General features: G+C 42.3%; 1 protein-coding gene and 1 long non-coding RNA gene across 6 annotated transcripts in view; one reads left to right on the top strand and one right to left on the bottom strand.

Annotated features, from left to right (window-relative positions):
* LOC128778583 (uncharacterized) overlaps positions 1-2,004 on the top strand; it is a 32,947-nt gene extending 30,943 nt beyond the window's left edge. Inside the window, exon 3 of the long non-coding RNA XR_008424208.1 lies at positions 1,800-2,004. This is a non-coding gene — a long non-coding RNA (uncharacterized LOC128778583). The remainder of the gene's footprint in view (positions 1-1,799) is intronic.
* Positions 1-20,295, bottom strand: part of ADAMTSL1 (ADAMTS like 1) — an 873,125-nt gene that overhangs the window by 27,702 nt on the left and 825,128 nt on the right. For 4 of the 5 annotated variants that reach the window (XM_019415409.2, XM_019415408.2, XM_053907971.1 and 1 more), the window contains 3 exons: positions 6,258-6,470; positions 4,467-4,647; positions 1,304-1,511 (listed from right to left, as the gene is read on the bottom strand). In XM_019415409.2, the coding sequence (XP_019270954.2) occupies positions 1,304-1,511; positions 4,467-4,647; positions 6,258-6,470 (602 nt within the window). The other variant, XM_053907972.1, reaches the window with a different exon arrangement.

Below are 20,295 nucleotides of genomic sequence, written 5' to 3'. Positions count from 1 at the left end.
AGTCACAAACTATGCCTGACCAATCAGAGTGGTTATCCTGTCAATAGTATCAGCCTCTGACAAACAATACTTGTTACCACATAGTTAGTGGGGTGGGTACTAGCTGATTATCAGCCTCGGCAGGCAGCTTTTAGATGCTAAGTAAGTCCTCAGGAGGTTTTGAACACACACTTTGAAAGGAACAGAACATATGCAATTATGTTATTTCCCCCAAGCACACCACACTCGATTGTTTTGCCCCCGCCCCCCCCCCCCCCAACAACATTCTAAAACAGAGAAGGGGTCAGAGGAGTAGGAAAACTACTTTGGCTAAATAGAGACCCTATGCACCTGCACTGGGGAAAGCCCAGGCCTCTAATTATAGTGGGAATTTCTGACTGATGCTCAGTCCTACCTGACCCAGAAATGATGCGAGAACAATGGCAAAGTGACTATCAGTGCCTCCAGGGTGGCTTCCATCATGGCATAGTGTCTGTCATTGCTCAGGTTTGTTCTTCCCCACCGAGAATCTTCAGTACGTGTTAATTTTTAACATAAAATTTCCTCTCCAAATGGAGAGAGTCCTGTGGTTCCTTCCTCTATCTAGAAGAGGACCCATCCCTCCTGGGGTCCAATAAGCCTGCATTGTTGCAGTGTGTTAAGCTAACCTGGGACTTTCTTGGCTATCCTCTGGCTGAGAATTGAGAAGGGAGTTGGTGGTTCCAAAGTGATCCAGCCTAGGCTTCAACTCTTCTTGGCTTGGAATAGGGGTTCTCTACTATGGCTGCACCCCAGAATCTCCTGCATAGTTTCTAAAACTTGCCCATGCTCAGATCCTGCCTCTGAACAACTGACTTAGAATATCAGGGAGGTGCAGCCTGGACATTGGTCTTTTAAAGAAGTTTCTCAAGTGATTCTGTGTATCCCAGTTGAGAACCCCTGGCCCAGAATAAGACTGCAGTCCCCACATGGATCTCATCAGAGTTTTAAATCATCAGCCTTAGCACAGATAGTGCGGAGAGGTGGCCTTACAGAAAATGAGTCTGAAGAAAGGGGTGCTGAGGGTTCGCTGATGGCCTGAGAAAGGGAAGACCTCAGTGGGGGAGGGAAATCAACAGGAAAACTGTAATGGCTGTGGGAGGTGTGTTTGACAAGAATGAGCAGAAACTCTAAGCTTTAGGATGGATACTGGGCAGGTGAGTTGATTGACAGATGCGATGTGAAAGCTCTGACATCACAGAGAATGTGGCAGTCGTTGCATTTTATTTCCTACTTTGGCAGCGTCCATGCTTTTAGATTTATCTGTCAAATAAAATCCTCTCACCTGGCCCCAGCTGGAGAAGGCCCACTCCACGCAGAGCTGTTGGTTACAGGCCTGGGTGTCTACTGGCCGTTTGGCAAGCTGGGTACACATGTCATTGGACACAGGAGTGGAGATTCCAGAGGCTTTCAGCTTCTGGCAGGTCACCCGGCGGGTCTGGACACCTCCCCCACAGCTCCGCGTACAGGCAGACCAGGAGGTCACCATCCACCTGGGGAGAGGGAGAAGAATCAGGGCAGCTGCAGAGGGTCAGGCCTTGGACAGAGGAATGATGCCATATGTTCTCAGAAAAAGAGCCTGTACATCCCTCTGTTCTCATCACACAGCTACCAATACTTTTCCAAGGTATACATGGAAGTCTGAAAATGGTCCCCCAAAAGAATCTACATCAAATCCCGTAAATGTTACCATATTTGGACAAAGGGTCTTTAAAGGTATAATTAAGGACTTTGAGATGAGATTATCCTACATTTACTGTCATCACAAATGTCCTTATAAGAGAAAGACAGAAATTAGAGAAGAGGAGGAGACCGTGTGACCACAGAGGCAGAGGCCGGAGTGATGTGGCCACAAGTCACAGGATGCCCAGAGCCACCAGAAGTTGCAAGGCTCGAGGAAGCTGCAAGGAGTGCACCCCTGCTGACATCTTGATTTTGGACTTCTGGCCTTCAAAAGTATGAGAGAATAAACGTCATTTCTTTTAAGCCACCGTGTTTGTGTTAATTTGTAATGGTAGCCACAGGAAACAAATAATCTTTGGAAATTGACTACAAAGCATCTTGAAAGAGTAGTCTGAAGATCAGTGGTCTCAGCCTGACCCTGGTCCCAAAAGCCATGAGCCTGCAGGTAGAACTCTCTGAGCAGACAGTCCTTTAGGTAGTTACACTGCACTGGAGTTCTGGTACTTCCTAAAGCCATCCAAGTATGTGACAGAAGAGGGCCAGTTTCCTAGGGAAGTCAGACCCAAACTGTGCCACTTCCTGACCCAGGCAGTAATCTGGCTCTCACTGAAGTCGACACTTTATCTGCTGGTACTCACTGTATTTTCTCCCCTGCCTTAACCCACATGCCACTGGATTTTGTTTAATCCCCGAGAAACATGCAAAGTTCATTCTAGCTTTCTGGAGCAGTCTCCCACCTCTCCCCTCCGTGGGTCACAGTCTATAGGTCTTACACCTCTTCGAGGACTGCACGTGGCAAATGTAGTTCCTCTCAGAATGTTCTCTTCCAACTACAATTGGGATCCTTAGAGGTGAGACTGACTGAGACTGTGCAAATGGCCTTTCTCATCAAGCCAAGCTGTAATCCAGTAAACACTCTGAAATCCTCGGTCCATATATAAACCTGTAGGGGCTCTCTGTGCATGTTTGCACTGTTAGTTCTCAAAGAGAAGGGGAAGGGGGCACAGTTTGGGGGAAAATAGTGAGAAAAGACTTGGTGCTTTCCAGCCATTTTATTCAATCTAAGGAATAACCAATCAAATACCCACCCACCCACCCACCCACCAAAACATTCTTTGGTTTTATTGCCCGAGGAAAAGTTTATCTAAATGAAATGGCTGACTAGCTACCTGGGTCAAAGCAGGACCTCCCAGCCCTATTCAAAGACAACCAGGGCGATACTTGTTTGTGTTCAAAGAAGGCTACTGAAGTGCCCTGGCAGGGAAACTAGTCAAAGGTAAGCCTGTGGCCACTTCCTACCCCAGTGGCGCCACATCTGGCTCTCAGGAGAGGCAAGTAGCAGAGACAGGGAGCACATTCCTCTTGAATCTGGATCTGTGACTTATTTAGTTTGGTGGAACTTCCCTGCTCCATTTGCCCTGGAGAGAGATGACTGAATGCAGATTTCCAACCCACAGGAGCAGAACCACTTAGGAAGCAGGCACGAGGTGTTTTAAAGCTCCTGGGGGCACTGAAACCCAAGCAGACGTGGCCATTATTTCATTTGCAGAAGTAAATGAGGTTGATTGATTCTGACCATCACCACAGCAAATCAAAAAGTCCTTGGCATGTCCAAGACTTCGTCTTCATTTCAAATAGCTTGGCGAGGGCAGTCTTCCAGCCTCTTACATCCCCGGTGAATGTCAGGCCTGCATTTCAATCAACTTTTATTTCCAAATATACATTTCAGCAATTTTTCAGGAGCTGGGATGGGGGGTTTGAGAAAGGAGAGGGACGGCTATGTTACAGTTCAGGAAGGGTATAAAAGGACATTAATCATTCCCATGGAAACCTTCCCGTCAGCAAGTCAAACTGCTGATATTAATGAGCGTGTTTCATATTTCATTGAGTCTCTCCTGGTTTCAGCTGCTCCTTATGACTCAGCTGGCAAAACACAAAGCGGTTGCCTAAGCAGTATATGAAAGTCCCACAGATAGGTACTAAAGGGCCACTGCAAGGCCCAGCCAAGTCCCCCCAGGCTTGGGGTGCCATGCTGGTGCCAACTCTAAACCCATCCATTATCCCTTTAACTACTGCCTGCAAACTGGGGGTAGGGTGCTCTGTGCGACTCACAGCTTCTCTAAGCTGTAAGAGGCAGAGAGGGTGGGTGTCATTCTGAGACAAGATGCTGAGAATGTATATCCAACAGTGAGGCGACTATAGAAAATGAAGATTTATTGTGACTTCAGCAGGATGCAACCCTTCAAAGACAAGGCTAGGGTAAGATTTCCTCACCTAAACTGGAATACTGATTAGCACAGTTTTTGAAGTTAGAAGAAAGGGGAGGGGCTGGGGTTGAGGTCAGTAATTCCTATCTCCTCAGCACCTCAACTGCAAACACATTTCTCCTCTTACAAACAAACTGGAGAGCCCGTTTCTTAGTGCAGGATGCAAGCTAGCTCTTGCTAGGGCCTGGGATGCTCCTGTTCCCTGAACAGATCTTCTCGGGCACTTGGGACAACCAGATAGCCCTTAGCCGGCCGAGTGGAAAGGGAATAAACTGCTGAGGGAGGAGGCCCATCCTGAGGGATATCTTCTGCACAGTGGAGAGGCCTGACAAGTCTGTACCTAGAGAAAAGAACAGTGTCTTGGATGGCAGGCCCCCTTGCCGGCACTCCGTGTCTCTCCCTGTGCAGTGCTGGACAAAGGCTAGCCAGCAAGTTGGCTAGAAGCCAGGGCCCAGCCTTGGGGTTGGGGAGCCCCGAGCCAGTATCTGCCACACTCACCGAGAAGGGCAGTCTCTCCGATTGCATGCGATGGGCTGCACGGCAGGGCGCACCTTCCCTGCACAGTGGGTGGGGTTGACCTCTGTGCTGTTCAGGAGGCACCTCAGGCGGGGTTGCTGAACGCCCCTGTTACCGCAGGAGGCTGAGCAGGTTGCCAGTCTGTCCACGGACCACCAGTAATCTGTCACAGGAGGAGGATCAGAGGTGAAAAGAAGACTGCATTATTGCCCATGCTCTGTGGGCACGAATTGTTATGAATGAGGCTCTGTCAGTGGGCTCCATTCCCAACTTATGCAGGCAAGTGGCATCATCTCCAGGAGACTCAGTTGGCTTACCCGTAAAGGGAGTACAAAGCCTCTACCTTGTGAAGTTATTGTGAGCACCAGATATAATGAAGGGAAAGGGCCTAGCCCAGCACCTGGCGCACAAAGAGTATTTAGAATCAGTGCCTCTGGTCCTTAATATTTTTAAGCACACTTGCAAAGTGCTTTTTCTTCCTAGTGGTTCAGCAGAAAGTGACTTTATTTTTCAACAAAGAGATATAAAAATATCACAAATAACTAACACTCATATTTATACGTGCACATTTGTGTTGGACTTTGTAGATGTTACTAAATGAAAAAAAACCCAGTCTATCCAGAGAGTACTCTGGACATGAGACAATGACGTAAGGGAGAAATTCAGTTTCTTTGGATTTTCTTTTTGGGGGTCTGGGACTCACTGGTAGGAAAGCTGTTAAAAATAACTGCGGGCTGGTAAATTGGGAGTGCTTATTTGCAAGGTCGTATATTACAAATCTTGCAGATAGGCACTGGCTTCTGGTTTTCAGCAGAGAATGGCTGGTTGGCAAGAAAATGGAACATTTACTTTCCTGTCTTGAAAGCCAAATGGCAGGGGAGGATGTTTAAGGGGAAAACCCATTTGCTCAGAAAAATCTCCCTCCTCATGTGCTACACTGGCACAAAATTCTGTCCCTTCCCACAGAATACTCCATTTTAGAATGCATGCAAAAGAATTTTGCTTTCCCTTAAAATAATCACACACAGGCCACAGGTTAGAACTAGCCTACGGGAAACTTGAAAGCCTCACTTACTTTCTATTTAACATGGCCCACTTTGGGTTTATTTCTCACTGTTTTGGGCTCATTCACAACGCTTTCTTGGTGCAGCTAATGCCAAGCCCCTCCCAAGGGCTTTCTGACCCGCCTGTGTTCCTGGAAGATTAATGCATGAGCCATCCAGTCTGTCTTTGGCGGGGCCACAAGAAAGGTGCCTGCAAAACACTTAGCACGTGACTGCAGTTTAAGACTCTTTCGGACGATAAGCAGGTACTGGCACTGGCTTGAATCTCCAGGAGAGGAGGCAATAACCAAGCAGTTCTGATCAAGAGGTTGTTTTTTAACAAAACCTGCAGAGAAAACTTGCACATGTGTGCTTGCATGCACACGTGTGTGTGTCTGTGTGTGTTTCTTACTAAACAAGCATAAGTGAAACTTTTTTTTTGACTCTGATATATCATGGTGTTTCTTTGGTCCACAGCAGCACCAACATTGTGAGGCAGAAGGGCCCATTTATGAAAGCAGCACTGACTTTTCCAGATTCTGCTGGGACGGAGACTGGTGGCTCTTCTGAAGGGCCTCATTGTATGGAAACATGATTCAGCTTTGACTTTCATGCTCTAGGAACCACTGGAGATCAGAAATAATTTAGTTCTATTAGATAATTAGATTCTCAGGTCAACTTTCTTGTTCAAACAATAAGCCCAGCACCCAAAGCCTGAAGGGTTTCTTACCTTGGATCACCAAAGAGGCTTTTTGCACAAGCATTCCTGCCTCATTCTGTGCAAGGCAGCTGAATTCCCCTTGGGACCCGCCACTAAGATTTGCAACCTGGAGAATCTGTCCAGCTGCCAATATATGATATGTCAGTCCTGGGACAGTGGCAATTGGCTGACCACCATGGAACCAGGTGATATTTGGGGTAGGATGACCTTTGATGGGACAGCCTAGAAGGAGAAGAGAAGAGAGAGAAGCCATTAATAAAGCCAAGAGGGACATATTCCTGACAAGTTCTTTTAGTGTCTCTGTGGCTCTAGAAGCCATACATGCAGTGTAGCCCCCTTACCGGTGGCATTTTTCTTTTGCTTGCTATTTCCAAGCAAATAGATGTTTTTATTCTCTGGAATTCTGGGAAGGTGACTATTATTCATTCAATTAAGTAAAAATTCTCAGAGAATACAAACTGCTTATTTCTATGTCCTTGTAACTAACCTTTAAAAAATGAAGCAGTTAATATTCACTCATTGAAAAAATTTTCAAGTTAATTAGTTCCTACACTGATTTTCTACTGGAAGAAATCACTTCTTCAAATGTAGTGAGTTGGAAAAGATGCTACATAGTAACCAATTAATCAATTTAATTGGTAAAAGTCTAGTATCTGCTACCATTTTACTCTTTATGTGATTTTCAAGCCAAAATTTTTTAACAGACTCTAGGAAAGCAATTGTAAACACCAATTTCATTTTTCTATCAGTCAAGAACCTTGGCCTTCTAACAGCTCTTACCAAGCCTGCATTTGGACATGTATGATATTCTAATTATCTACATAGTCATTAAACATACTTTGATACATTAAAATTCCAAAATATTAAGCTTAGATATTATGTCTACTCAAGCTTTTGTAGCATAGAATTATTAAAGTAAACTGGTTGCTACTGTGATAAAAACCTAATTTTCTTTAAATTCAGAGTACTCGCTGAATTTGCTGTTGTGTCCTCAACAACTTAGCTTCCAAAGAAAATTTATTTAGAAGCTCAAAACACATGGTAAACCAGTCAAAATTAAAGGTACTGGCAGTTTTCCCTCAATTTAGTTACAGAAGTAACGATTTTGCACCTACTGTTCTGGGGATAGATAAGACAGTGATGGTTATCTTCCTTCTTGCAAGGAGATCCTAGCTGGTATTGAATAAGAAACAAAGCACACTAATAAAACTGAGATGTAAGGCAGAAAATGATGAGATCTGTGAGACAAGAGAATGGCCACCTGCAATGGCTACCTATGGATCTGTAAGAGAAGGAATTTTCCAATGTTGTCTTCTTTTCTATTCCGGGGTCAACACTATTAGAATTTATAGTAGGATGCAGAGCTAACACAGGGAAGGTCCTTAGAGATGATCTAGCCTACATGCCAGAGGAGGAACCTGAGGCCCAACGATGTTAAGATACTTTCCCATGATTAAGTGGCAGCCTTTCTGATTCCTTGCCTTGTGCTCTTTCCTTTCTATCTGCCACTTGTATAGCTGCACACCAGCAAATTACTTAGCCTCCCTGTTATCTCTTTCCTTTGTCTGCTCATTCCTTTTGTCTCCTAATGCCCTAATTTCATATATACATATATACATATACACACACACTTTGAAAAAGGGCCCTGGAAAAATAACGCTGTAATTGACTGTATGAAGTTCAGGATGGGATACCACTGTTACAGAACCCAGTTCTTCATTCCTCCCTGTATTGACTCAATTTGCCTTGTAACTTTGCAGTGGCCTTCCATGATGGGTGGGTTACATGTACTTCCCCACCTCCTGATTTGGGGTTTGGCTATGTGACTACTTTGGCCAATAAAATGAGTCAGATGTTACACTAACAGTGAACAATCTGAAAGAGAAATTAAGAAAACAATTCCATTTATAATATCAAAAAGAATAAAATACTTAAGAATAAGTTTAACCAAGGAGATGAAAAACATGTACACTGAAAACAACAAAATGTTGCTAAAAAATTAAAACATAAATAGGATGCTATGTTCATGGTTAGAAAACTTAATATTGTGAAGATGTCAATAACCCCAAGTGAACTACAGATTCAGTGCAATCCCTATCAACATCTCAATGACTTTTCTTTTTTTTTTTTTTGCACAGATATAAAAATTCATCCTAAAGTTTATATGGAATCTCAACAGATAATAGCCAAGACAATCTTGAAAAAGAAGAACAAACTTGGGGTTTTCACACTTCCTGATTTCAAAACTTAGTAGAAAGCTACAGTAATTGAAACGGTATAGTACTGGTAAAAAAGATGTACATTATAGACCAACAGAACAAAATAGAGAGTCCTAAAATAAACTCTTGCTTATGTGGTCAAATGATTTCCAACATGGATGCCAGGACCATTTCATGGTGCTGGGAAAACAAGACATCCATTTGCAAAAAATGAAGTTGTGTATTTACTTTATACCATATAAAAAATTAACTTAAAAGTATAAAACTCTTAAAACACAGGCAAGAGTCTCATGATATGGTATTTGGCAATGATTTCTTGGATATGATACTACACAGTTAACAAAAGAAAAAAATAAACTGGACATCATTAAAACTGAAAGTTTTTGTGTGTTAAAGGACACTGTCACCAGCGTGAATAGGCGACTCACAGAATGGGAGAAAATATTTGCAAATCGTAGATTTGATAAGGGATTAATGTCCAGAATATATAAAGAATTCCTACAACTCAACAATATAAACAGTCAAACTAAAAAAAAAAAAATATGGGCAAAAGACCTAAATAGACATTTCTCCAAAGATTTTAAAATGGCCAATAAGCACATGAACAGATGCTCAATATCACTAATTGTTACAGAAATGCAAATCAAAACCACAATGAGCTACACATCACATCCAGTAGGATCGTTATTAAAAAAAAAAAAAAGGAAATACCAGTGTTGAGGAAGATGTGGGGTAAGTAGAATCCTTGTGTATTGCTGGTGGGAATGTACACTGATGCAGCCACTGTGGGACATAGTATGGAGGTTCCTCAAAAAATTAAATGTAGAATTAACCATATGCTCCAGAAATTCCACTTCTGGATATATATAACCAAAGGAATAGAAAACCAGGACTTGAATAGCTATTTGTACACTAATGTTTATAGCGACATTATTCACAATAGCCAAAAGGTGAAAGCATCACAAATGTCCATCAATGGATGAGTAGATGAATGAAGTATGACATGTATGTATGATAGAATATTATTCAGCCTTAAAAAGGAAAGAAATTCTGACATGTGTGACAACGTGGATGAACCATGAACACATTAATGAAAGAAGCCAGACACAAAAGGACAAATATTCTATGATTCCACTTATGTGAGGCACCTAGTGTAGTCAAATTCATGGAAGCAGAAATTAGAATAGTGATTGCCAGGGGCTAGAGGAAGGGGAGCATGGGGAATTGTTTTTTTAATGGGTACAGAGTTTCAGTTTGAGATGATGAAAAAGTTCTGGAGATGGAAAGCGTGATGGTTGCACAATGATGTGAATGTAATTAATGCCACTGAAAACTTAAAAATGTTTAAAATAGTCAATTTTATGTTATGAATATTTAACCACAATAAAGGAAATGAGGCAGATGTGCTGGTATACCAGTTCCAAACCTAAACCTCAAGAGACTGTGTGTTTTTGCTTGTGCTCATGTGCCTTTGCTATCACCAGTAGAAGAACATGCCTCGACTGGCCTGATGATCCCAAGAGGAGGTTGAGAGAAAAGTGGAGAACAGCCAAGTCTCCCCAGCCAAACTCAGTTTAGTTCAGCTGAAGTAAGTAAGATCAGTAAAAATAAATGACTGCTATTTTAAGCCATTGAATCTTATTATTATTATTATTTTTTTAATGTGGTGATAGCTAACTGATACACTTAGGGGGAAGGGAGTTCCAAATTTCTCCTAGCTCTATGAATCCAAGGCTTGGGACAGGGCAAAGTTTCTGCCTGTGTGCTGATCACCTATGTCTTCTTATTCAGATACTTAGGAGGAGCAAGTTCCCTGCACGCTCCCGGTGGCATCTAGGCATCTAATATGTCATGAAGTCTGTGGTACTCACATTATACTCCTGTTATAAAATGGAGGTAAAAATGGCCTTGGGGAGAGGTGTATAGAAATCAGTCTACTGGGGATCTCCTGGGAGCAGCAGTACCGAACTCTCTTCCGTCCCAACTGTAGTCTGGAGTTAGATGCTGATTTCATTTTCTAATAAAAGGCAGGAATACTGTACATTTACTTAGTCAAATAGCATGATTTAAAAAGTGAAGCTTGAAACCAGTATGGCTTTTCAGACTTGCCTAAACAGGCCAATATATGTCTCAATCACATCTGCTTTGAAGGGGGGGAAAAAAAGGTGTCATACATGGTTAAGACGCTGGTTCCAGGAATCATTATGTTTGGTCAGTGGGGACAGAGCCCTGGTGAGGCTGACTATATTCTAAGTTGATAAGTAAGAACTTTGCTATTTCTGAGGAAACATGAGATATTTGGCAAGGAAATCTCTCATATTTAGCCTAATCTTCATTTTCCAACTCCATTAGGATTGATTTTCTGAGAGAGTTTTTAAGCAGAAAAAGGAGCAGTAGCAGCCTCAGGCTGTTTTCTATGGCTGATGAAGTTACTTCTCTGGGAGCCAGGAATCCTAGTCAGCTAAATAGGAGGTCCATTTGCATAACAATTTACATTTATAATCTTCCCTCCTTCTTGGAATCAGGGGCCAGAGTGAGCAGCCAGGACATCTCTCTTGGCCCATCTGGGTCTTGAGTCTTGGACATGCTCCCAGGGCCTTCCAGCCTAGTGCTCCCAGTGCGGATGAGATGGGGCAGAGTTCCTTCTAAGGGCAGGCATCAGGGCTGCCATGACATGAAGTTCTTACAACTTGAGAAAGACTCATGAGTAGCAGCAGCGAAGACAGCTGTATGGAGCAGCTGTCTTCCTAGTAATGCCTCTCATTCTGAAACCTATCAGGATACAAATCAGTTTTGTAGAAAGTTTTAAAAAGAAAAGCAATTTTGTCACTCTCAAACGCACTGACACAGATTCATGACTCTCAATTAGAAGCTTAGATTTCAATAGGGTTCTCTGGTTTCATTTTTCTAATCTGTAAATGAGAGTTTTGACTGAGTGAACGGTTTTATAATTGATAGTTTCCTGGGTCCCTACGGGGCTGCAGAGGTACCTGGGGAGGGGCCTTTGAGAGGAAATCAGCATAAGGTGGGGCTCTGGGGATTCTATTTCCTTTTCAATAATAAACGAATATATTGGGCTTCTGCGTAAGAAGATTCCACAATTAATAACCACTGAATTAGATAACTTTAAGGTCCTTTTAAGGTACCTAGATTTCCCAACATCATTTCAAACTCAGCATCCTCACTCTTCTTCCTGCTCCCCAATAGCCAAGTACCAAGGGTAAAATAGACTATTCAATCTATATGGCTTAGATCATTGTGTAGTGATACTGAACTATGCCAATGAAAAGCTCATGGAAGAGATTTTACATATGAAAGTTATTGAGGATTAAGGTAAACTGAGGGGTGCCTGGGTGGCTTAGTTGGTTAAGGTAAGTCAGGAAGAGAAGCTATTGCTTATCTCCACCCCTGGAGATGGATGAGTTTAGTTTTAAGCACTTAAAGGTTGTGATGGAACCAGAGTACAGAAAAATCCATCAAGATGATGGAGATAAAAATGGAAGTCTGATATTTGCTACAAATTTGGGGAACCAATTTCATACATGTGTGTGGAGAAAGTCTTCAATGAAAAGAGATCAAACCTCAGGACAAAACAGTGGGAGAATTCTAGCATTCAGTGATTGAAGACTAATGAGGCGGTATTAAAGAAGTCTGAGAAGAAATGGTGTGAGAGGACAAAAATTGAGACAATGTGATATCATGGAAATCCAGAGAGGAGAGAGATTACAGAAACTAGTTGTTAGAAAATAAGTGATTAGTAAGAATATGTGGAATGAATGAATGGCTTCATTTGTTTACAAAAATAACTAAATAAACAAACATTTTCCCCACAATCGCTCCACTCCCTGCTCAGGCAATAGGTAAATTCATCCTCACTCATGTTTGAATGATCAAACTTCCAAGTTAATAGAATCAGAAATAAAAGTGTATGATCAAAATATCCTATTCAATGCTATGCACACCCATGTATTGAATTTAAGAGAAAATTTACCTCTGGGTCTTCAATCTTTAGAAGCAGACCAACATCTGGGTTATTAAAAAGATGAAAAACTAAAGAGGGTGAATGGGAATGTTTCAAATGTAGCAAAACAAGAACAGAGTAGATCTCGGCCAGAAAACTCTTCAAACAACTTGACTGGGGATTCTAGCTTCCAGTAATGGTGAATAACTTGGTTGGACTAACCTTCCTGCAAATAGCAATCATAAAATCTAAACAATAACCACGACAACCCCCATTAAACAACTCTTTGAAAGCAATGAAGAGTAACCAAAAGCAGTGACAGAAACAGGAGGGTAATCTATCCTAGAAATTCAGGAATTGCAACAAGTGTGATTTGCCAGCTTGTAGCTTGCTACCTGAGCAAATTCCTCAAAGCTCATGTGGTCCAGAGAGGTGGCTTGACATGTCAGAGGACAGAGTCTGGGGGTTGTTAGGAACAGCTGAAAAGTTAAGGGAAAAATCCAGGAAGAGTCACGGTGGGGATAAACCTCAAAATCTACATAAATCCTGTCCAAATTCTTAGTATACAAACCCCAGGGGACCCAGCAAAAGAACAGCAGCTAGAAGCTGAAAGAACAGAATAGAAAATTCACTTGGTGTTCACTGCAAGGAAGACAGAGGTTGGAATTTGAGTCTAACAAAGTTAACTGTCCACCAGAACAAGAATGAACACTCTTCTGGGGAACATAACAGAATCCAGAGTCTCTACAATATACCATTTATAATGCTCAGTATATAATAAAAACTATTAGACAAGAAGAAATGTGACCCATAGTCAAACAGCAATTTCTCTCAGGATTGCATGAATTGTGAGATGCAAATGTTTCAGTGAGTGGACAATGATTTTAAGCAACTATTATAAATATGTTAAAAGACTTAAAGGAAAATACACTCATAATAAATGAATACATAAAGTATCTCAGTGGAGAAGTAGAAACTATAAAGATAAATTTCAGAGCTGAAATGTATAAAACATGAAATAAGAAATTCATCAGATGGGCTCCAACAGAAAGTTGGAGATGGAATGAGTCAGTAAACTTAAAGCCTTAAAGAGTATACTAGTTTTCTAAGGCTGCCATAACAAGGTACCACCAACTGGGTGACTTAAAAAATGGAAATTTATTGTCTCACAGTTTTGGAGGCTAGAAGTCTGAGATCAAAGTGTCAACAGTATTAGTTCCTTCTGATGGCTGTGAGGAATAATCTGTTTTACCCCTCTCTTCTAGCTTCTTGTGGTTTGCTGGCAGTCTTTGGTGTTCCTTGGCTTATAGATGCATCACTCCATGCTTTCATGTTCACATGGAGTTTTCTCTTGAGTGTCTCTGTGTCTAAATTTCCCCTTTTTGTAAGTCATGTTAGATTAGAACCCACTCTAATGACCTCATCTTAACTTCATCATCTTCAAAGACCTTATTTCTAAATAAGGTCACATTTACGGGCTTATAGGTACAGAGGGTTTGGAATCTCAATATCATTTGGGGGCACATAATTCAACCCATAACAGAGGACTATCCCAAGCAGAGCACAGCAGTCTGAATGAATTGATGAGATAAAGAATACAGTTCAAAGAGGCTCAGGCAGCTAGATGTTGTTGAGAATTTTGGAGATGAGAGTGCTACATAGAAAAAGAGCTCCAGAAATCTGCATAAATTCATCCTGACAATCTGCTCAATTAAAGATATAATGCATAACTCTATAAGGCTGAGCAAAGACCAACTAAGGAGTTGTGAGTCTAATAGTTCCCAAAGCTCAAATAGGGCTGGGAGACCTTGAAATTCTGACAAGCCAGATTGGAATATCCTTGTTGATCATCTGGAGTATTCAACAGAAACCCTACAAGGGGCTACAATAAAGACTACTCTAGAGGTGTCTTAATAATGCTTAAATTAAAAAGAAAGTCAAAATTAAACATTGAATAACTGTTTAACAGAAGAAAATCCAACAATCTCTAGAAGACAATAAAATCCAGATACCTACTTACACAAAATTTACACCATCCAGCACTCAATCAAATGTTAACTGATAAGTCTAGAAGCAGGAAATCTGATCCATAACCAAGACAAATTCAGTCAGTGGAAACAAATCTAGAAATTATAGGGATTATAGAATTACCAGACAAGGATATTAAAGTAGAATGTTAAAAATATGTTAAGTATTTAAAGGAAAACATGCAGATAAGAATAGAAGGTATAAAAAGAATCAAATGAACTTCTAGAAATGAAACATACACCTTATGAAGAATTCACTAGATACAATTTAAATCCTAGAGAAAAAAATTTGTGAAATTGACGATGCAGGAATTGATAATTGCCAGAGTGAAGCAAAGAGAGAAAGAAAACTGAAAAAAATATCACATGTTCAAAAACATATGTCAGACAAGGATATAGTTAGACATGTGTATCTGTCAAAAACATAAATGTCAAAAATGTACGGTTAAGATTTGAACATTTTAATGTATGTATATTTCACTTAAAGAATAATTAATTGGGGGGAGAGGTAGAAGTACAAGTGAAACAGAAATGGCTGCATGTTTATTGATGCTGGGTGATGAGTGTTGTTTACTTTGCATATATGCAAAATTACCCCTAATAAAAAGGAAAAAAACACATATTTCTGTTGTCTAAATCATCGATCAGCATGAGCAACTCAGCGTCCAGAGTTGCTTTTCTTTTTTTAATTTATTTTTGAGAGACAGAGAGAGACCAGAGCACGAGTGGGGGAGGGGCAGAGAGGGAGGGAGACAGAATCGGAAGCAGGCTTCAGGCTCTGAGCTGTCAACACAGAGCCCGACGCAGGGCTCGAACCCACGAACTGTGAGATCATGACCCGAGCTGAAGTCTAACGCTCAACTGACTGAGTCACCCAGGTGCCCCCCAAAGAGTTGCTTTTCACATATTCTGCTCATTCTATGTTTTTTCTGTAAGGGTTTAACACATTAAAAAAATTTACTGTTCCAGCCGCTACTTTCAGATCTTTCCTCAAACGCTTTATAACCTGCCCAACTTACAAATTCCTGCTCATAGGTTCACCTTCGTTCATTTAGCCCTGTTGAAGTCAGAGGTCACTTTCATTTGTACTTCTATCACCCTTGATTCCCACAACTTTGGTTCAGTTGCTCTGTATGGCAGAAAGTGCTAGTGATCCTATCATAACTGTCCTTTCCTTGGAGTAAAAGAACCCCTGAATTTCAGTTAGGGAGACATTTCCCATCCCCCTTTGCAATAAGGTATAGGACATATGATTGCCTTCGGTGAAATGAGGGGGAAAGTGATGTATACACTGCCTGGGACATGTCTTTAAAAGAAAAGTGCTTGCTCTTGTTCCCCCTTCCTCTATCCTTCATGTATGTGGAGTGAATCATCTTGGCCCAGGTGTTGGATGTCCCGGTGATAGGAGTGTAAATTTTTTTTTTTGGTCTGGGTCCCTAGATGACATGGTAGGTTGTCAGACCATCTTTGGAATGCCTTCCTCTGGACTGCCAAGTGAGATAGAAATACACTCCTGTCCTGCTGACTGTGATTTTTGGCTCTTTGTTATAGGTTGTTGAATGCATATCCTAACTATGACAGTCCTAAATATTCTTTCCTTTACAGGGCCAGTGTCCTGCTATATAGGTTATTGTGTTTTCCTTCACATCTGTACAGTGACCAGAGAGAACGTACTTCTAGTAAGTGTGACTACTCACCATGCATTGAAAATGGTATTAGGGAAGTCTGCTTTCAAAGGTAAAGGGAAAGTCAAGACCAAAATAAACTAATTATAACTAAAGCCAATGAACAAAATTTCTGGCCATCTGCCTTTTCCATCACTAATCTGTCTTTCAATGCTTTTCTCATTCTCTTTAAAGACTTACTTTGTATCCAGAAGTGGTATCCTCCCCAGAACACGTGTGATGCAGGCCTCTGTGCTTTTATGTACATATTTATGTGCATGTCTCTATGCGTACACAGTGGTCTCTGAGGTTTGCCCACCGCAATAGTCAAAATAAGAAATCTAACATGAATTCCCACAGTGTATGTTCCCAGTGAATAATTATCCATGTTTCACTGCTAATGAGAAAACCTGGCTTGTAACAGGGGTTCCTTTCTGTCACGGACATTTCTCATTTGCTAAAGTAAAAGAGGTATCAATCATTTTTTGAAGGTGAGCAATCTCTCTGTGTGCCATTTTACAAGGACACCAAAATCATGGGCTAACGTGTTCCACACCTCCAGAGAGACCACGTAATGAACCACTCCCCTGCCCCCTCTGATTCAGTGAGGATGTTGACAATGTTTCATGCAGGGGCTAGCATCTCCTTTTCTGTTTCCCTCCCGGACACATGAACGTTGACCATTTCTGTCCTCCCGACTGCAACGCCTACGCCAGGAAACAGTCAATCAGCAGGGAATGACAGTGCTCTCTTTCCTCAGACCTCCGTTATTACAGGTCTTGAGTTGGTTAGGTGTCTGAGGAGGAAGCAGTGCTTGGGAAGCCTGCCTAGCTAATGAGAGTTCTGGCAGCAGAAAGCCTCTCTCTATCAATCCTTTTCAACCAGTGAAAGAAAATATTGCCTTTAGGCCTCCATTCCTAGGTCTACTGTGGCTCTAAATTGAGCCAAAGCCAGGTGTGATTCATACATGTGTGAGGGTTTTTCCTCCTAGTTTCACCTACTATTTTTTTTAAAAAATACATTAACTGGAGAGTGATAAAAGTTTAGAATGAGGGAGAGGTGCACAGTAAGAAAATCAAATTAAATATGAAATTGCATCCTCTGGGAGTCCGTTTAGCTGTAACCTGCCACTAGTTGACATCCCTGATTAAGTCAAATTGACCTCACTGACTTTCTTCATCTTTGTCTATTTCACATTGGTTTCTGCAACTGAAGTAGCCCCACTCAGGGAAACAGGTTGATTCAACAGACGAGGAAAACATGGGGGAAGAAAACTGGGAGGCCTGGTGGCCCTGGCTTCCACTTCTTTGCACCCTTTGGAAGATGCTGGTTTACCTTAAAGATGGGGAGATAGGACTGCCTTTGAGGCACCTGTCTAGAACGAAGCTCTGAACTCATGATGGTCATTACTTAGTGGATATTTTCATTGAATTGAAGGGCTGGAAACCAGTAGGATTTCTGGTCAGCTGAGAGAGAGGCAAGCAGCTCAATTTATGGGCTTCCTTGTAGGATGGATGAAGCCAACTCGGGCATTTGTCAGCTGCTCATCACCTGAGGGAGACACATATCCAGAGTTGAATGCCATGAGCTCTTAGCCTTCATGAGAAGAAGGCAAGAGTTCAGGGTGCAAATTCTTCCATCTCTCCTCCCTCGGCAGCCAAATAGTTCAGAAAAAGGCACCTGAGCTTGATAAACCAATTGTATAGAGCAAAAACTGAAATAGACTGAAAGAGGCCCAGAAGAAACAATGGTTTGAAAATGGAAGACACGGTCTAAAAGAGGAGGAGAAAAAAGTAGTGCTCTGGAGGGTTTCATTTATTTAACCACTATCTAAAGGCAAAGAAAGCTGTGGCAGATTAGGACGTGCTGTGTAAAAATATTAAAGACGTGGCATTATTACTTCATGAGCTGGCTCTGGGCCTGTCAGCATTTCCATTATAATCCTGTATTTTTCACGGAGTTAAAACTTACTATAAAAATGATGTGTGCTGGGATGAAACTTGGCACTTGGTGGAGTCAGTCTGGGAGTCCTTTCCTTAATTTAATTTTACAAAACTGGAAAATGCTCAGCCATTTAAATTTATGGAGGGATCTCCATGCTGCGCGTGGTATACGGTGCGCACTGGCCTCACTCTAAGGCCGTGGGGTGACGGACCAGAGCAGAGAGGCCGCCTCGCCACATTTTCTGGCTGCTCCTTTCAGGTTTGGTGTTCCCTGGAGTTTGAGAGATGGTCTCTAAAGCAGCATAGAATGGGTGGGAACTGGCACCAGGCAGTAGGCTGAAAGACATGATTAATTCATATCGGAAAAAACTCAGTTCCTTACTCCCCATTTGTCAGCTGGACCCCAGAAGGCTGTGGGGGAAGACACACAACTTTAATTTTCACTCCGATTTTTGGGACCTCCCAATAAGCTGGTCGAATAAGCAGGCCAAGACTATTCCCATGTACATTTGCCCAAAGAAAACTAACTTTAAAACATTCCTGGAAGAAAAGGAACTATACAAGCCCATTTTCCATTCCCCAAATGTCTTTTTACCCCTAGGGCAGGCTTTGGGTTTCCACTGGCAGGGGGTATGCTAATGTCTCCATGCTCTTGGGCATCTGGTACAAGAACTTGATATATTTCTCAGCATGAAAAGTAGCTCCGTCCAGATTTATGACTTGATTAAAGCCTTGCCTTCTCCAAAATGGTTTGGTTATTGCTTGGCTACTGCCCTCAGCCAGTACCTTAGGATCTGATTATTCTCTTACAGGTAAGGAAGGTGATTGCCATTTATGATGTCCATACGTACAGAGTCTCAGCTATGAAAATATAATTGCATTGTCTAAGTTAGAGTTTGGCACTGCTGAACAACATGCTTATCCAGGGTTGACTGGGCTACCTGGGGGTGGGGGTTTGGAAACTGGTCCAATCTCTTTAAATTCACATTAGTGTTGACGGGGATTGAAACTATCTAAAGTGGATAATACACAGAGTTCCCATGTGTCCTTCTCTGCCAGCAGGCTCTTGGCATGAAACGCACCTTTAAAAACACATCAGCATTTTTTTAAAGTTTCAAATTTCTGGGTTTATAAGTCCCTGGTTGACTCTACCCTCAGGCTGCTGGCAGGTGCTACCAGGCCTGCAGGAGGAAAGACTGGGGTGACCCCAGAGGAGGCCTGGCTGGAGGCTGTCTGGAGCAGAGGAAGGGAGTTTCAGTCCACTGATGAGATGGCCTTTTAATGAAGCCCAGAATGTGGATCTTGCTTGGGCCATACCATACTTTTGAGGAGGGTCCCACGTCTGAACCCCCCTCTCTGTGTGTGTTTAAAGGTTACACCCACCAAGTCTAGATTGTGTAAGGAATGAGACTGATATTTCACATTTGGCCCAAATGGGGACAATATTTCAGGGCTTTCAAGAAGTCCTCTGTAATAATCTAGGTGCTACTGCTGTGAGAAATGATGGTTTCAGACTCTATGAATATCCTCTTCCCTTGCGGAATATAGCCGTCCTCACCCCCTCACGCCAGCCAACGGAGAGGCCAGCTAGAAAACATCCAGATTAGGCTGGGGAAAAAAACAAAAGCCAGCAGCAGCTCAGAGCCAACATGCCTTCGTGAACTCAGCCTAGGTTTGGCTCGCTTATGGGCCAGAGTCTTTGCAAAATAAATAAAAACCCACACACGCAAGAAAAGAGCCTTCGCTCACAGCCCCGTACACACCCCATTTCAGTTCTCCTCTGCTGAACCAAAGCCACAGAACAGCAGTGGATGTGAAGAATGGCTAATATTCATAGCAGGTATCCTCAGAGGCCTGACTGGGGCACACCACAGAGTTCAGCGGCAAGTCACAGGAAGGAGTAACTGCTGACGAGGGATTCCAGGGTGAGCGGTAGGGGTGGGGCTGCTGGGGGAGCATTTCCAGGGTGAGTGGTAGGGGTGGGGCTGCTGGGGGAGCATGAAGACCTTGCCTGAATTTATTATTCCCACATAAGCCTCCTGGGTCTTGAGACTCCAGAAACTCCTCAACAAAGTAAAGAAAATAATAAACAGTGTGACTGAGGTGAATAAGGGGAGGGTTAAGCAGGCGGGCTGAAGCAGGGATGGGAGCCATGTGGAGGGAGAAAGGAGAGAGATGGGAGGGATCTGGTGGTGAGTGTTTGCAAGAATGCTGCTGGCTAACTCTGCTGGTG

The sequence above is a fragment of the Panthera pardus genome, unplaced genomic scaffold (assembly GCF_024362965.1).
Source record: "Panthera pardus isolate Hobbes unplaced genomic scaffold, ASM2436296v1 HiC_scaffold_20, whole genome shotgun sequence".
NCBI classification, from domain to species: Eukaryota; Metazoa; Chordata; class Mammalia; order Carnivora; family Felidae; genus Panthera; species Panthera pardus.
The sequence above is the reverse complement of the archived record's forward strand: the minus strand, read 5'-3'. Positions and strand labels throughout refer to the sequence as shown.